At 25.6% G+C, this 17,040-nt stretch overlaps 2 protein-coding genes and 1 long non-coding RNA gene across 3 annotated transcripts; 1 reads left to right on the top strand and 2 right to left on the bottom strand.

Moving 5' to 3' along the window:
- Nucleotides 1-619: 619 nt before the first annotated feature.
- On the bottom strand, nt 620-10,015 carry LOC111036863 (nucleoporin NUP188 homolog). Its single transcript, XM_022319110.1, has 28 exons — nt 9,875-10,015; nt 9,592-9,796; nt 9,308-9,514; nt 8,963-9,220; nt 8,081-8,214; nt 7,761-7,995; nt 7,362-7,649; nt 7,064-7,306; nt 6,845-6,999; nt 6,503-6,779; nt 6,154-6,433; nt 5,940-6,067; nt 5,742-5,879; nt 5,573-5,680; nt 5,342-5,506; nt 4,488-4,639; nt 3,997-4,132; nt 3,654-3,895; nt 3,056-3,237; nt 2,748-2,983; nt 2,544-2,681; nt 2,318-2,482; nt 2,091-2,234; nt 1,852-2,024; nt 1,560-1,776; nt 1,293-1,484; nt 874-1,025; nt 620-804 (listed from the first exon to the last, which is right to left on the bottom strand). The coding sequence occupies exons 1-28, from the start codon at nt 9,892-9,894 to the stop codon at nt 744-746; spliced, it is 5,031 nt and encodes a 1,676-aa protein (XP_022174802.1). The 5' UTR covers nt 9,895-10,015; the 3' UTR covers nt 620-743.
- Nucleotides 10,016-10,394: 379 nt separating this feature from the next.
- Nucleotides 10,395-13,573, top strand: LOC111036861. Its single transcript, XM_022319109.1, has 6 exons — nt 10,395-10,559; nt 10,992-11,051; nt 12,665-12,797; nt 12,863-13,090; nt 13,243-13,411; nt 13,481-13,573. The coding sequence occupies exons 1-5, from the start codon at nt 10,550-10,552 to the stop codon at nt 13,361-13,363; spliced, it is 552 nt and encodes a 183-aa protein (XP_022174801.1). The 5' UTR covers nt 10,395-10,549; the 3' UTR covers nt 13,364-13,411; nt 13,481-13,573.
- LOC111036862 lies at nt 12,680-13,559 on the bottom strand. Its single transcript, XR_002604815.1, has 4 exons — nt 13,470-13,559; nt 13,103-13,398; nt 12,856-13,029; nt 12,680-12,767 (listed from the first exon to the last, which is right to left on the bottom strand). It is a non-coding gene; the product is annotated as an uncharacterized LOC111036862 (long non-coding RNA).
- Nucleotides 13,574-17,040: the final 3,467 nt, after the last annotated feature.

Below are 17,040 nucleotides of genomic sequence, written 5' to 3'. Positions count from 1 at the left end.
TACCCACGATATATCTTCTAAGACCATGGTTTTATCTCTGAAACGACTACAGCTACTTCAGGTATTCTACAAGGTGGCCATTTATCACCTTTGCTGTTCTCCATTTTTGTTTATAGTGCAAGTCGCTTATTGCAACATGCCAATCTTCTGGTTTTTGCAGACTAAATAATATTATAAAACATAATAAAATCATCAACTATAGTTTATAAATAATATAGCACTAAAGTAGATAGTAGTTGTAAAAAATAATCTACAGTTCCGCAAAACTTATGTCCAACTTGCATTTGGTTCCGATAAAAAAGGCTGATTTAACTTAAAAAGTCGTTAGGCTATTTAGAACATATTATGGAATAATGTTTTTATACACGTCACTCAAATCTATTTTAAATAAATGATTGTAGGTTATGTCAAGATTTGAGCCTAATAAAAAAATGTGTCAATAAAGGGCATGTTCATTAAATAAAAAAAGATCCATCCCTTTCTCTATCTAGAATCTAGATGATTTAATGTACTATTTACTTTATGGCTGGTAAGTTTACCTAACCTGATAGTTTTTGCTCTATGTGTTTTTTAAAAACCAAAACTACACCCCTAATGGTCTTACAAAATAAAATACAAATAATGAATACTGAAAATATATTTTCATTCTTTCAAAACAAGCTTCATACATAAATAATAGTAATAAATTATTGATATTAACTATCAGTCTTGGTATAAATTGTACTCATTAGTCAGCTTATTATTCATCTTAAAATTGAATATCCTGTAATTGATAAATCCTTTTTTGAGGATGTAGTAGAATTTCTAAAAAAGTAAAAATAAACAAAGTTGGTATTTTTGAAAATAACATTTCAAAATTGTATATAGTACAACCTGTGAATATCTTTGATAAATTCTAGTAATTTCATAAAACCAATTAATAAATCTTCTGTGCCATCTCCATTTGATTGTTGAGATCTGATGTCAAATGATGTTATCCTCTTATCTTCAACATCTTTACTTATTGTTCGATAGAGAAGCAAACTCTAAAAAAATATATTTTTGTCATAACTAAATGAGAACATTAAAAATTAACTATTCAATTAATAACTATAAGTTAGATTGATATGTTTAATACATTTTTCCGAGAAAAAATTATTACACTAGTATGTTCTTTGATATAAGTCAAGTATTCAACATAGATGAATAAATGTAAATGTTTATAATTTATTAATTATTTATCTATTTTTATTCAATGTTTATTTTAAAAATGAAGACTCTTTAAAAGACAATAATAATTAGGTACAAGTTACCATGTTTTTTGCAACCTCGGCAATTTCACATAATTGTTGGTTGTTATCACTGTTTTGTGAAACTTTCATTAAAAGTTGACTGGTGAATGTGTATACACATAGCTCTAAGGCATCATTTAAACTGGCTAAATCTACATCTAACACATATCTTTCATTGAGTGCTGATATCAACGAAGTGGAAACAGCTCCATGCTAAATTATTATCAAAATATTATTTATGTTAAATTCTAAATAACTATTGTAAAACAAAAAAATAATATAGCTCACTCTAGTTATTTTGTCAGATAGAAATACAATCATTTCAATTAGTCCGTCAACAGTAAAGAATGTACTGAACCTTTTATCAACAATTATTTCTTTGCTAACAATATTTTTGAATACACTTGCATCACTTATACCCAATTGAAGTAATGATACAATTTCATATGGAGGGATCATGATTCGTACAAGAATTGAATTGCAAGAATACAACATTTCAAAAAGTCTTAAAAATAACAAAGTTTTTATTATTTAACTAATAATAGTATAAGATACATAAATAAATATGGTATATTCTTACATTTTTCTTGTAGTATTAATTGTCATTAAATCATTTTCTGTAAATAAATCTCCTCTAGTTTTCCAACCAGGTAAATTTAATTGTACTTTTTCATTTTTGAACATACTCATGATCAAAGCATCTGGATCATTTAATTGTAAATATGAACCATAAGCACAATCCCAAATATTTATCTAAACCCAATATTATTTTTTTTGTCAATGAAAAGGTGTTAAGCAATATAACAAAAAGTTACTTACAATAATTTTTTCAAGTGCAATATAACACGAACCACCAACTGACTGCCAATGATAATAATATTCTTTTGAAACAATTAAGTTCATCAATTTAATAACTGACTGAACAAGGTTTAAATGCGAAGTTGTAACTTTCATATTCTTTGGCTAATAATTAAAAACAAATGTTAGTTCACCTATTTTACTATTTATAAAAATACAATTAATATATTATTTTATTTAATACTTACAAAATTTAAAATTATTGACAAGTCTAAAAAAATTGAAGTTAATTGCTGTATTGCTTCTCTTTTTACACAATGGTCACAAATATTTAAGAAGTTGACGAGCATTTTGAAATAATTTTTATAGACGCATAACCGTTTTGGATCATCAAATTTAACATCAAATTCAGTCTAAAAAAAAAAAATAAGACATCTTTCACAGAAGAAAACACATTTTTGTGTTTTTACTTACAAATTTTGCAGACAATACAGAGCAAAAGTGCTTTATGATATATGGCTGAGTGCCAAACTGCGAATGAAAATGCTTAAATGATGATAAATACAAAAGAAAATCAGTTACTTCAACAGTGACAGAATTAATTTTATTTTCCTGAATAAACAAGTAAAAGAAAATTTCTATAATTCAGTAATAATGAGCAACTACAACTATACACACTTTATTGGATTTATCCACAAATTTAAGCATTTGACAGATAGTATTTGTTAAAAGGTATGATTGGCGCCAATTAGAAGATGATCTAGTAATTTCAGGTATGATCTTATAAAATAATGAGTTCGTCAATTTTATATTAGTAACAATAGATCGATATTCATGATCTGTTTCACTGATATTTTCCAATTGATTTTCAGCAAGTTCACAAATACTACTGTACATATCATTACTAAAAATGTCTAAAATATAAAAATCAGTAAGTTAAAAACATTTTTAAAAATAAATAGAATAAATAAATGTATGATAAAAACCTTTAGGAACATTTTCAGGTAAAGCTGCATCGTTTAAAAGTATTATATTTACAATCTCATTTACTACAATTAATACCGTGGTTTTTGATGTTTGACTTTTTGCTAATGATTCATTGTCATTAAGTAGTTTTAATATTGTTTGTACATCATTAATGGTTGATTTGGAATTTATAACACAGGTCCTATTAATAAAAATAATAAAAATTAAGACAAATCTAATAACAAAAATTAAGTGTATTCTAAATATTGAGCTAATAGAAAGTTAATATATAATTTATATTACTTTCTTTAATTATGGTTTTTAATTTATAAAATATATATTTTAAATACTATGGCATTTTTAAAGTTTTCAATAATATTCATTAATACACATTCATAGATCTATACATCGTATTTAATACTGTACTGAACAATTTGAGTATAACGTCATTTAAAAAAGTAATTATTTTTGGGACAAATATTTCATGTACGTTAGATTAATTGTTAACAGGCTTGTCAGGATTACAAACAACTCTTTTTTTTATAGTTATGGTACTTGGTATTATTTATAGTTAAATAACTAACAATATTAAATTAATATTAAAAATAGGACACTTACTTCTTCCACATTTGTAACATGATCAATAAAGACTCTCCCAAACTAACAATTGAACTTATATCATTGCTTTTCAACTCAATTATAAATAATTTTAAAATATTATCAACAACTAGATGTTTATTGTTGACAGCAGAATCTCTGTGTTTTAAAATCAGAAGAGTAAAAAACTTCCATGAGTAAATTAACTTTCGTTTAATATCAATTAAAGAATCACTATTGTCTTCAAAAAAATTTAAAAATCCCTGAAAATTATAAGAAATCAATATAAAATTAAGTTGATACATTTAACTAGGTAAACTTATAATATGAAGTCAATTTTCTCAAACATTCTTAAACAACTTACTTTTAACATGTTGTTTAATCTAGTTTTTAAAAAAATATCCAATTGTTCTGCAAATTCTTTATTGCTTTCAATAGGACAATAATGGGCTTGAAGTGACAAAATTGAAAATACTTCTGAATTTATTTCTGGTATCATTCTATAAATATATAAATATTTTAAGGTATCGAAATAAATAATTTATAAATAATAAGCATAAACTTAGTTAATTTAGCAAAAAATTAATTTTTATATTAACTAATACATATTTTAATATTTTCACATTGAGACAAAATTTGTATATCTATAAAAATAAATTTCATATCATATTGCTATAATATGATATACATTGAGTATTAATTATAAAAAAAGATTATATTTAATCTAAAATATTTATGACGCCAATGGTTATGAAATAAATGTAAAATTAACTTCTGGACAGTGAAAATATTAAAATGATCATAAGACAATATGAGTAATAATGAATAATAGTTAATATTAGTTATAATACTTACTTATTATGAAAAAGTGGTTTAAATATTAACTTCCAAAAATTATTGTTTTGTTGTAAGTAATGCATAGCTAAATTAAACCTGTTGTACCATAAGGTATGAATAATACCCAGTGTTTCAAGATAAATATTATTTTCTTGCTCTTGTTTAAAATCCTAAATAAATCACATAAAATAATTTATACAATGGGAGGTGGAAACGGTCAGAGGGCATGGCCAGGTTGTGAATAAGCACCACCAGAGAAAATATATTTTTAATAATTTGGACTTTTTAAATAAATAATAAAATATAAAAATTTCTTCTTAGTTAATTTATTTCGGTGAGTATATACAAAATAGTTAAACTATGAGAAAGTATGGAAATATCATGCAATTCGAATTTTAATATCATAGTAAACTAGATAAATGTGATGTGTGATAATACATTGCTATTATAATATATTTTGTACATCCTGGGTAAGCTTGAGAGAAAATAATTTATATTATAACAAAGTGTTTATTGTGATTAATAAATTAGTGACCAGTGTAAATTTTAACTAACCAAAAAATTTATTTATTTCTTAATAAACTGATCATAAATATGTAAAATATTTTTAGAAATTTTGTGTTAGGATGGGGGAGTGTATATTCACACAAAAATAATTTTGTTCTCTGTGGCATTCTCCTGCTGTGTACACTTACGTGTGACATCTATTCAAAACTAAATTAGCAAAATTAATATAATAATTCCTGTACACTTAAATAATATATCAAAATAAAACTACAACCTATTCAACATTTGCCAGATTTTAATAATTAATATGTCAAGCAAAAAAAAAAAAAACACTAGCATTACATTAAGAAGTATATTTGACTTACATCGGTCTCGAGCTCAACTTCGATGAACCATAATATACTATCATCATTATTTTCAATTTGTTTCTTATCTTTTATGCATTTTTCAAGTAACTCAACGTTTAAAATGATTTCAAACATCTTACATTGATAAGCAATAGCATTATGTAAGAACTTTAACATTTTTACCTATATGATAAAAAAATAATTATTGAAATTTATATGAACTAAAAACAGAATTGTATATATACGTACAATATTATTAGAATGTAGTCTATGTAATTTTAAATAAGATATCATTTCTTTTCGTGCTCTTTTGTCATTGTCAAAACCCATTGAGAGGCTGAAGGAGACAAATCGTTTCTGAACAAAGTAATTAATACATGATTCAATATTTGGGATAGTATGTTTTTCTTTTACTTACTTCTGCAAGTGTCCCAAGAATAGTAAGAGACAATGTGTTTAATTTGTTATGAAAAACAGTCAAGCGATATGATAACAAAACTGCGAGCCTTCTTTCAGGATCAAATAATGCAGTATTTGTTCCTTGCTTAACTGTAGACTGAAATGTTAAAAATAAACATATAATTACATATAAATTAAATACAATTTAAAAGCTTACAAGTGACTTGATATCGATGATATAATTTAATAAGGACAATGCAAATATTAAACATTGTATATTTCTTTTTCCAATTCCACTTGTCCAACTGTGATAACTATGCATTATTTTAATAAAATCCTTTTCTCCTAAAATTAAAAAAAAAACATAAATTTAATTTAGAATATTTTTTATCTTGGTTTAGAATAATATTATTGAACAAATATAATTTTACCTATAGAGGCTATGTTTAAAATCATTAATGAAGCAATTGATGTTGGACTATAAGGCAAACATAAATCCAATACTTTTTTAATAACCATAATTGAATTTTCACTATCAGGTTCTGGTTCCAACATGGAAACAACGTAGATTAAGCGCATACAAGCCCAACCTAAATCCATTTTTTCTTTGGAGCCTATAAAAAAATCTGATACAGCTAACAAAGGCATTATAGTCTTGAACACAAACATTACACCAGCTGTTGCACACTGACATGTTAGTATATGCCTGACCTGTAATTAATTGATTAAAAATGAAACAATTTTATCTAACTAAATACAAAGTTTTTTTTAATGACATACTTTCAAAGAAGCCTCAACTAATTTGACATATTGTGTTAAGACTGGATAAACTTCAGATCCATATTTAAGAATCATTAATGCAATAGAATTTTGAGAGAAAGGGTGTAAATTTACGGCAGAATCTTCAATACCGCTCATTAAAAAAGGGAAAAAATTATTGGCATTAAAGTAACACATTGTTTGTTCAGGGAAGTAAACAAGTATACATCTTGCTAATTTTAATATTTCAGACACAACTTCTGGATCAGCCGCATAATTTGAATCAATATATGATACACTAAAATAAATATGAATCAAATATAAAACATGCATATGTATTACATTAATTTTAGAAGATTATACCTTGGTACTAGCGTCAACAGAGTTTCACACGTTCCCATAATATCATCATTTAAAGATGTTGCAACATATGCAATAGATTGAATAATTTTAACAGAATTTATAAGTATTTTTTTTGTACTAATATAAGAAGAAGTCTTACGATCCTCATCACGACACTAAAAAAAAAAAATAATAAATCCAAATTCTAAAATAATAATAATGTTAATTAAATCTATATACCATCCTGAAGTTATTAATTGCAGAGTTCAAAAAATAGAATAAGGGCACTTTGATGTTGAAGCGGACCATGTCTCCATTAAGAATAAATCTAGTGTTTTTAGGAATTTCAATGCTATATATTGAGTCATTTACATAATATTGATCAGTTAATAAAAAAGTGTCTGTCTCTTGTTCATAAACATATTGACCATCAGGAGGAGCCACAGCAGTAAATGAATTAATACTATTCATCAGATTCCACACCTAAAGATATTAAATATTGAAAATAAATCATAATATTTAAAGGCAAAATATTTACTTTATTTAAACTTTGTGGTGCTCCTTTTATAATACCAGTAAAAAGTTCAAATAAGCTGCATAAATCAACAGGATATGTTTCTATAAATTTTTTTACAAACAAACCAACACCACTTTTCAAGTTGTCTATTGTGTCTATTGATAATCTAGGATTTCTTTTTAATAAATAAGACAGAAGCTTTATAATAATTGAATCATAGTCAACCAATTCAAATACATCCAATTCAATACTTTCAATGATTAGGTTTTCACATAAGACTCTTCCTAATTTGTCTATTATTGGATGATCCTAAAATTAATATAAAAAAACAACTTTAAATAATGGTAATAAATTATAATTACAGGTACTTAGAATTTAAGTATTTTGAATATAAAATGATTAACATAAATGTTTATATACTTTAACAGCTGGTGATTGACACATTTCTAATAAAGATGGCCACATTTTTAATGCGCTCATGGCTTCAGTATAACTTTCTAATTTTTGGATATTTTTTATTCCAAATTTTCCTTTCAGGTGAAGAAGCGTCCAACCCATAAGTACAACACCATATTCACTACTAGGTTGTATCATCTGAATAATTTTATCTGCTTCATTGAATTCTATATTAGTTGACCAAATATAGTTCTCTTTCCTGATATAAAATATAAATAAACCAAACAAAGTTATGTTGAAAAATGCATTAATGTATAATACTTCATTAATAATAAATTACTCACACCCAAAATAATGCAATGATTTGTAATGAATGTAGTGTCTCTAAACTTGAGATCTGACTCATAAAAGAAGAATACACCGTTTGTAAGTTATTATAATCATACTCCAATGTTTGATTTTTTCCAAAGTTATTATCCTATAAGTACCAAGTTAAATAAAATAATATAATACTGATAAATACTACCTATTTTTAACTTTTATTAAAATAATAGATTTTTTTGATTTTAAGTGGAATGAGAAATCATAATAAGTTTTATAATATGGCTTTTTAATTAACATCACTGTGACATTGAAAACAATTGTGTTTCAGAGAATATTACTAGAAATTAGAAAGTCAACACAGCCGGATTTTTAATAAGTCACCCAGAATTTTGTCTTGTAATTGCATTGGATATTTTTAGTCACAAAACATCAAAAAAGAATTAAGAGGACGGCATACCTGAATGTACTGTCTCCATCTTACTAACGCATAAAATATGAATATGCATACATTTTGTTTTATTAGCTTAGATATTAGAGTGAATCGACCTATTATCCAGCTTAAATGTAAGAACATTATCTGTGTTCTCTAATGTTTTTTTTTTGTGATATTTAATTTTTTTAAATGAGTTATTGGTATGAAAATATTAATATTTGAAAATGCAATACAAAATTGGAACTACTGGACAAATCTTTTCACAAGGATAATAATACTACCCATATCTTAAAACGTCTTAGCCCAGTTGAGATTTTTGAGTAAAATGATTAATAGTTAATATTTTTTTTTTTTAATATTGAATAGGTACATTTATATTTGATAAATTAATAAATGATCCTTGAGTATAAATAAAAAACAATTTAAAAATATAATATTAAATATATGTATACATGTAATAATTACTTACAATGAGATTAGTAATCCAAGTATTAAAATCATCTTTTGTAATTTGATCCACTCTGAGAGATGTTAACACCATCAATTGCAAAATTTCAATTTGTTGATTTAAAACAAATGATAATAAATGTTTGTGTATTATTTTTTGAAGCGGTTTATAAACAATAGTATCAAAAAATGTCAATGAACGAACATATGAAAGTTGTTCACGTAGAGAAATATACCACTCTTTCCAGTTTTGTTTACGAACAATTTTCTTACATATAGCCTAACAATTAAAATAATACAACTGTGTGATCATAAATAAATTGAAAAATAATTATTAAATACTTATTAGCTATTAAAAAGTACTTACAGAATAATGACAGTTTTGATTTTCTGCAGCAGTGAGAATAAATTTTAATGAACGAAATAAAAATAACACTTCTTCATTGTAAAATTTCCAAATATCTACACAAACATTGTGTAATTCATGTTCAGTCATAGTTGTATTCAATTCATTTTGACAAACAAACTCATTGTATTTGTTGTAAACAATTTTAGCGTCTTGCTCATTTATAAACTAAACAAAATCAATATATTAATTTAGTTATATCCTAGACCATGACGAGGATACATAAAATAATGTATGATTATTACAAGTAATTGGGATAGTATGGGATATAAGTATTCTGTATCTGATTTATCATTTTTATAAAACATTAATCTTGATGAAGCATGAAATTTAAATTTGAGTATGCCTTTTTTCAAATCATCCAAACCATCATATATCATTGATTCAATCGATTCATCAGCATAGTTTACATTCAATTTATTTAACTTATAGTAGAATTGTTTCCAGCAGCTAAAAATAAATGTAGCAAAATTATACATATTGATCTGCAAATTAATATGAAAAGTAATGATTTTGAGCATAACTTACGTCAGTTGTTTTGAATTCATTTTATCCACCAATTAGTAGAACAAGAAAAAAGGTGATGGAAATTTAAAATTTAAAATCTAAATATCTGTTAGAATATAATAAAAACAATATTATATGTTATTACACATACAATCCAATTTTTGAATAATGATTTCTGATTTCTTATACAAATAATTAAAATACAGTTTAATCAATTAATGAAATTTAAAATTAAAAATAAAAATAATTTAAATTTTTTTATATCTAAAAAATTTCAGTGGCCAATAATCAAGATGTAGCAAGTTCCAACTCAATGGTCAATACTCAATTTATAGACTAATATTCATAAATAGATACAGCCATCACAACTAATGGCAAATAGTAAGTACCAAAACCAAATCCAAAATAGTAAATACCAATCACTAAATCAAATTCTAACAACTACCTACCGTTAACTTTTTATTGTGTAAAATATTGAGGTTAGAAATGTTGTAATATAAATTATTATTATTATTGTTATTAAATTTCTATTGATAAAAGTTATACTATGATAAAAATTATACTATGATAAAAGTTATACAATTCCCGCGTATTTTGAAGTTTACGATTTTCACTTTTTCAGTTTTTCACTCGCTACTCAGTTTTTACTTTACTTAGTATACACTATACAAGTTAGTTATTATATATCGTCTAAAAATGGATCTTGGTAATTTATTTGACCTTTATTATGGTAGTTGTAGAAATACTCAGTGGGGTAGTCAAGATTATTAAATGGAGAGGTATAAGTACCAAGTTTAAGGAAAATTGAATTAACCACTACAGAAAATATGTTTTACATTTTTTTTTTAAACTTAAATTAACTAAACAGTTTAAAAACAAAAAATAACATTTTATTTATTTTTTGATAAATAGTAAATAAATACACTGATTTTATGCAACACTTAAGTCACTACTTTATCATACATTCATACACTGTTTTATTTTTGTTAGGATAGCAAATAAATAAAAATTATCAGGCAATTTGTTGATAAATGACATTTATTAATTAATTAGTACTAAATGATAAGTAGGTTTACTTCTAAATGTATTCACAATAATTCAAAAGGTTGTTATAAGAATTGTTTCTGTTACTGTTTAGACATCATCAATCATGATCACAATTATTTTGTTGTACAAGAACCCGTTGTCGATCATAATGGTATGTATACAATATACACATTTTTAATTGTAAATAAAATATATTAAATGTAAGTCCTTCATCTCCTGAACTTATTGCAAGTATTAATTAACTATTAATTATTTCGATTATTAACCAACTATTGTAAACAGGGTTATATTTAAAGGGTGGTCTGGGAGGGCAATGTTGGGCAGTGCGCCAGCACCCTGGCTTATGTTAGGGGCGACAAAATTTTACGGTGATTACAAAAAAGTAAAATTATGTTTACCAATAAGCAATGGAAAATTATAATTAATAGTGAGTATATTATAAATAAATTGTGTAATACTGGTTCCCAATCAACAACTGCAAAATTTTTTTGGGCGAAGTGAAAAATTGTTTTTTTTTTTAAAAATGATCTCTTGTTTGTCTAAGTACTAAATTGGATACCACAAATCCATAAAATTAGTTTGTGGCTTAAACTACATAAGAGTATGCTAAAGAAATAATATTTTTATAATACAATAGGTAGGTATCTAAATATTTAACTCTGAAAAGTTTACTCGGCAGATTTTAGTACAGTTTTGTAATAGTTAGTTTTTTTCATATGGTTGACATTGGTTACATAATACAAAGTGATTCTTTTATCATGAACCACTCATTATTTTAAAAAGTATCAATGTTTTTGAAAATATTTTTTTACATAGTTTCATGTTGTTATAAAAAAATATTTTTTTCCTTATAATTTTTTTATGTTTTTTACTTTTTTGAATGACAACATAGAGTTTTAATTTCATAATCCAAAGTAGAATATTTTCTAAGTATTTTGATACGTAAAAATCGAATTTTGGTTGAGTAGTTTATAAGTTATAAGTATTTAAAGTTTAGATGGCCGGAGTGGAGTGGTACGGAGTCACCACGCAAAATGTTTGTCCACTAAATGCTTGTCTAAACTTTAAATACTTATTACTTATAAACTACTTAACCATAATTCGATTTTTACGTATCAAAATACTTAGAAAAAATATTCTACTTTGGATTATGAAATTATAACTCTATGACGTCATTCAAAAAAGTAAAAAACTTAAAAAATTATAAGGATAAAAAATATTTAAAAATATGTTTTTTAAATACAAACGTTGTTTTTTTAATTACATGAAACTTTGTAAAAATATATTTTCAAAAACATTGATACTTTTTGAAATAATGAGTGGTTCATGATAAAAGTATCACCCTGTATATTACTCTTATAATTAGTTGAAATGTGGCATGTACATTTTTCACAAATATTATTTATGGGTGAAACAGGTAGTATAGAACATAATAATACAATTTAGTCTTCTATAAAAATTTGTTATATATTATAATTTACAATTATATTTAATTAATTATAAGACACTTATTGATTTTGTGTGAGTAATAATTATTGAGTAAAAATACTGAAATAAGAAAATATATCCAAAGCAAGTAGCTCAAAAATGTTGTTGCCAACAGCGACAACATCTTAAGTACAGCCCCTGATTGTAAGTGTTTTTCTTTAATTAAACCATTAAACCACTGGTACAGAAGTTTTATAATCTATTCATGATACAGATTCTGGATGGCCATTCAGTATGCTTCTAAGATAACATCTTATTTTTAATTGTTAATATTAGAACCTCTGCTTCCGGTTGCTGTAGCAAGACCACAGTCCTACATTGTAGTTTTAGGCATTCAAAGAGCTACAGAAATTATAAGGGATAATCTTGGGTTCATGTACTATAAGAATAAAGTAACAGATACTAAAATGTGAGTATTAATTGTAAAATTTATTATTAAACAAAAGTATATTAAATTATAAACATACATTTTAGTTATTTGTCATGTTACGAAAAAAAATTGGAAGGACAGTGCCATGCAACTGCTCATATATCTCCGGACCGCAACGATGATAGGTTGACACTGTCAAAGCTCCATTGTCATGGTGTCAGAGAGTCCAACCTCAATGTCCCACTGCTTCGACAGGAGATAACTGAGAGAGCTTTAGAGAAAACAATAAATTCATATACTCCACATGGAATTTATATGCAAGCAATTGCAAAGTTAGTACCTACCTATAAACTAGTTTTTTGCTTATTTTGTAAGTTTTTTTTGTCCAGTTTTTACAAAAGGTATGCAACTATGCATAGGTGATGGTTAGTTTTGATATCCTTATTTACTTGTTTTTGATATGATTTATGAATTAATTTTCCAGAGGCTGCAGAGAACTATACATTTCTACAGAGTGTAGAGAGGATGCGGCGTTTAAGACGTACGTTTTTCCTTCAGACACCACGAAACCTGGCAAATTTGCACGATTTATTGACGGCAGCTGATAATGAATGTTTTGCAATGACACTACAAAATTCTCCTAACGGGTTAAAGTATATTAATTATTTTCATTTATTAAACACAAAACATAAGAAAAGAATTAAAACAAACCATTTTAATAGGTTTTATCAAGGTCCATTGCTTATAGAGGGAACCATGAGTGGAGTCATTTTTTGTAATGTAGCCAATATAAATGCAATTGCACCAGATTTGAGAAATGTTGGTCACTGTAAATCAATAATGTACCTATATGAATGTTATTTAATGAATTATTATTATGGATTTTTATGTCCGAGTAGCAGGATGTGATGGCACATTTAAGACTATACCAACATTTTTAGAAAATGACGCCTATCAGTTATTTTCTTTCCAAGTTGTATTCAAGGATATTGTAAGTTTCAATATATCTGTGTAGTGTAGTAGGTAGTATATTAATTTATTATGACTAGCATAATAATTTAGAATGACTCAAATTCAGTAATAATAATAATATCCATATTATTTAAATTAATATTTTATTCCACTACTCATTGTTATGACCTTATAGTATATCCTGTTAATTCAACAAATACTAATATATTTAATGACAATTATTTTATGGAAATAGAATATTGTAAATACTTACAATGACATAATATATTCTATAGATTAATGTAATACATTATCTTGTTCCAGTCTCCAGAGCTTTAGTTCATGCCCTTCTAATTGGAAAAACTCAACAAATTCATGTTGAATTACTTCATTACATAAGAAATGTGCTTCCATTGTGTTATGATCAGCTCACAATTATTACTGATTTTGAGCAAGGGCTAATCAATGCAGTAAATTTAGTTTTTCCAGAGAGTAAACACCAAGGATGTTACTTCCATTACTGTCAAGTAAATAGCAAATACCTTCTACTGAACCTATTAAAATTAATAGTATGTAATTAATAATTAATAATTTATGTCAGGCAGTAATAAGATATGCCAGAAACAAGAGGAGCAACTTATTTCAATTATTCAAAGCTGACAATAATGCTGCTCATGTGCTTCGAATGGTAATTTGTAAAAATTAATAAAAATTATTATAATTTATAATAACTAAAATTTGTCTATAGAATTATCTATAGTTTTATATATCATTCATTATTTTTAATTTAATATTTAGACCTTACCCTAACCACATTAACAATATACAAATTATAGTAGCTAATAAATAGCGAACCAGCTAACATCCGCCCCATTCAAGCCTTTCAATCCATTTCATTAAGACTCTTAACCGGTGCTCCGTGGTATATCACAAATTCAGCTCTAATAGACAGCTCCATAATGACTTAAAACTTCCAACAGTAAATGAACTTGCTAAAAGCTACTATAAAAAATTCCATTCCAAATTAATTAACCATTCTAACCCCTTTATCAACAACATGTCTTCTCTCACATTACCTCGATGATTAAAAAAAAAAAGGCTAGAGACCTTTTAAACTAAATCTAAAATTAAAAATAAAATAATTAAATAAAATTGCAATGCCCGAACTCAAATTTTCTGAGGTTCTATCACTGGACAGTCTCCTTTTCATGTGCTACATGTCTTCTTTAATTATTATCATCATTGTTACTTATTGTTTTTGTGTGTAAACAGATTGTAATATTTTATTAAATACAAAAAAAAAAAAAAAAAGCTAATAAATATATTTTTATTTTGTTTTTACATTCAGAATTTTCACTGAATAATTAACTTCTATTTTCTATACAACTTAAATTTAAAAAAATATTTACTCTTTTTGAGCTATTTATGAGAAAATTTTGAATTTCGTTAGTGGTTTTTTAATATCGATGATAAAAACTTGAAATTTGAATGAAAGGTTTTTCATAAGTTGTTATTAGTATGTGGAAATTTTAAAAAAAGCTGTGCGTAAATCCACAATATATTATTTAGGAGCGTCTGAAGTTAGAATATTTACAGAAAAATTTTAATTTGGGATATTAATTGTGCATCGTGGGTGCTGTAAACGTATGACACATTGTTAATACTTAATATTATAGATTCTGAGCAGAACTTTTAATGTATTGGTTTTAAAACTATGTGTTTTTTTATTTTTGTGTTTGTCATCACGGTTTGGGTCTTTAAGAATGCTGAGATTTTCTTCAACAGCAACTTTTTTGGTAAGAAAGTGAATCTAGTTTGCGCATTTGGGAGGTCAAAAGTAAAAAATTCAAAATAGTTTTAAAAAGTGACAAGAAAACCCAACCAAAAATTAAGGAAAAATTGGAATTCTTACGCAAAACTAGTTTTCGAAAAAATCGATTTTGGTTTTTAGTGGAACTCTAAATGTGAATATTTTCACTGAATGTTTGTGTTTGAATTTTCTATACACCACACCAATTTTCAAAATATTTTGACACATGTTGAACTATTTATAGGCATATGATATTTTCGATTATTATTAATTTTTTTTCGAATCTTTAAAAAAAATGTTGGTTCGATCAAAAAACTTGAAAATATAATACAAGGTTCCTCTTAATTTGTTGTAAGTCCACAATTTTTATTTATCTGCGTCTGAATTTCAAATTTTGACAAAATACGTAAGAATCACTAAAATTTGCAAATTATTTTAAGTTAGGAAATTCAAAAAAATTTTTTCATATCTAAAATTTTAATGTGTACTACAAGACTCCTTGTAAATTTGTCTACCTATATCAAAAAAAAAAAATATTACCCGAAAGTCAAATTAAATTTGGTGAGAGTATGAAGCTGAAATGTTTACAATATATTGGATATTCACTAGATTTCTCATGTAGCGACTTTCTTATTTTGTTGTAATTCATAAACAAATAACTGTAGAATATTGAAAAGTGGAAATTTTCACTGTATGTTCATTTTATTGATTCATATACTTTTCATTTTTTTTAGTTTTTTTTCTATACCTAAATTGACAATAAAATTGTATTAGTTGGGTCAAAAAGCATGAAAATTTAATTCAAGATTCTTGATATATTGTTACGATATCAGTTGAAAAATATTAAAAATACGTTGGGACGTTTTTGTTTTATGATCATTCAAAGTTCAAATTTTGACATTTATCAAATTGAAAAATTATTTTGTAGTTAAAAATATAATAAATATTCAACTTTTATAGCTTAAGATTAAAAAAAAACCGGGCCACAAGTTCAATGTCAAAAGCCTAATAAGCACAACTTACTTAGAAATTACTAGAATCCAATAATTCTTCATAAAAAGAGTTTAAACGGTTAATATTTAATAATTAATAGGGTAGGAACCAGGAAGGTAAAAAATAAAGAAAATGTTAAGGAGCCTCGCTACTGCTATTATTTAAGGAGCAACATTTAGGCGATTTCTAATCACATTATAACCGCCAGGTATCTACATAGAGAATATAAGATATTATCTATGGGTATCTGTGTTGTAAATGATTATTAGTGTGAGTGAAACTAAATGCGGGTACTGCTCCCTTCCACGCCATCGGCACAGGTAATCGAAAAATTATTTTTGGATTCATTACTTTATAATTACTATAATAATAATCTTATTGACGTACATCATAGCTATTGAACAAATTAATAATACCTAATATAGTCCGCACCTCTGCACTCTTCAGTGTACAATTTACTACTTTTTTTAAGTTGGAGAATAGTAAGTTCACTGTGTAAGAACCTAGTAACTTACGTACGTAATATAT

The sequence above is a fragment of the Myzus persicae genome, unplaced genomic scaffold, assembly GCF_001856785.1.
Source record: "Myzus persicae strain clone G006 unplaced genomic scaffold, MPER_G0061.0, whole genome shotgun sequence".
In the NCBI taxonomy this organism is placed as follows: Eukaryota; Metazoa; Arthropoda; class Insecta; order Hemiptera; family Aphididae; genus Myzus; species Myzus persicae.
The sequence above is the reverse complement of the archived record's forward strand: the minus strand, read 5'-3'. Positions and strand labels throughout refer to the sequence as shown.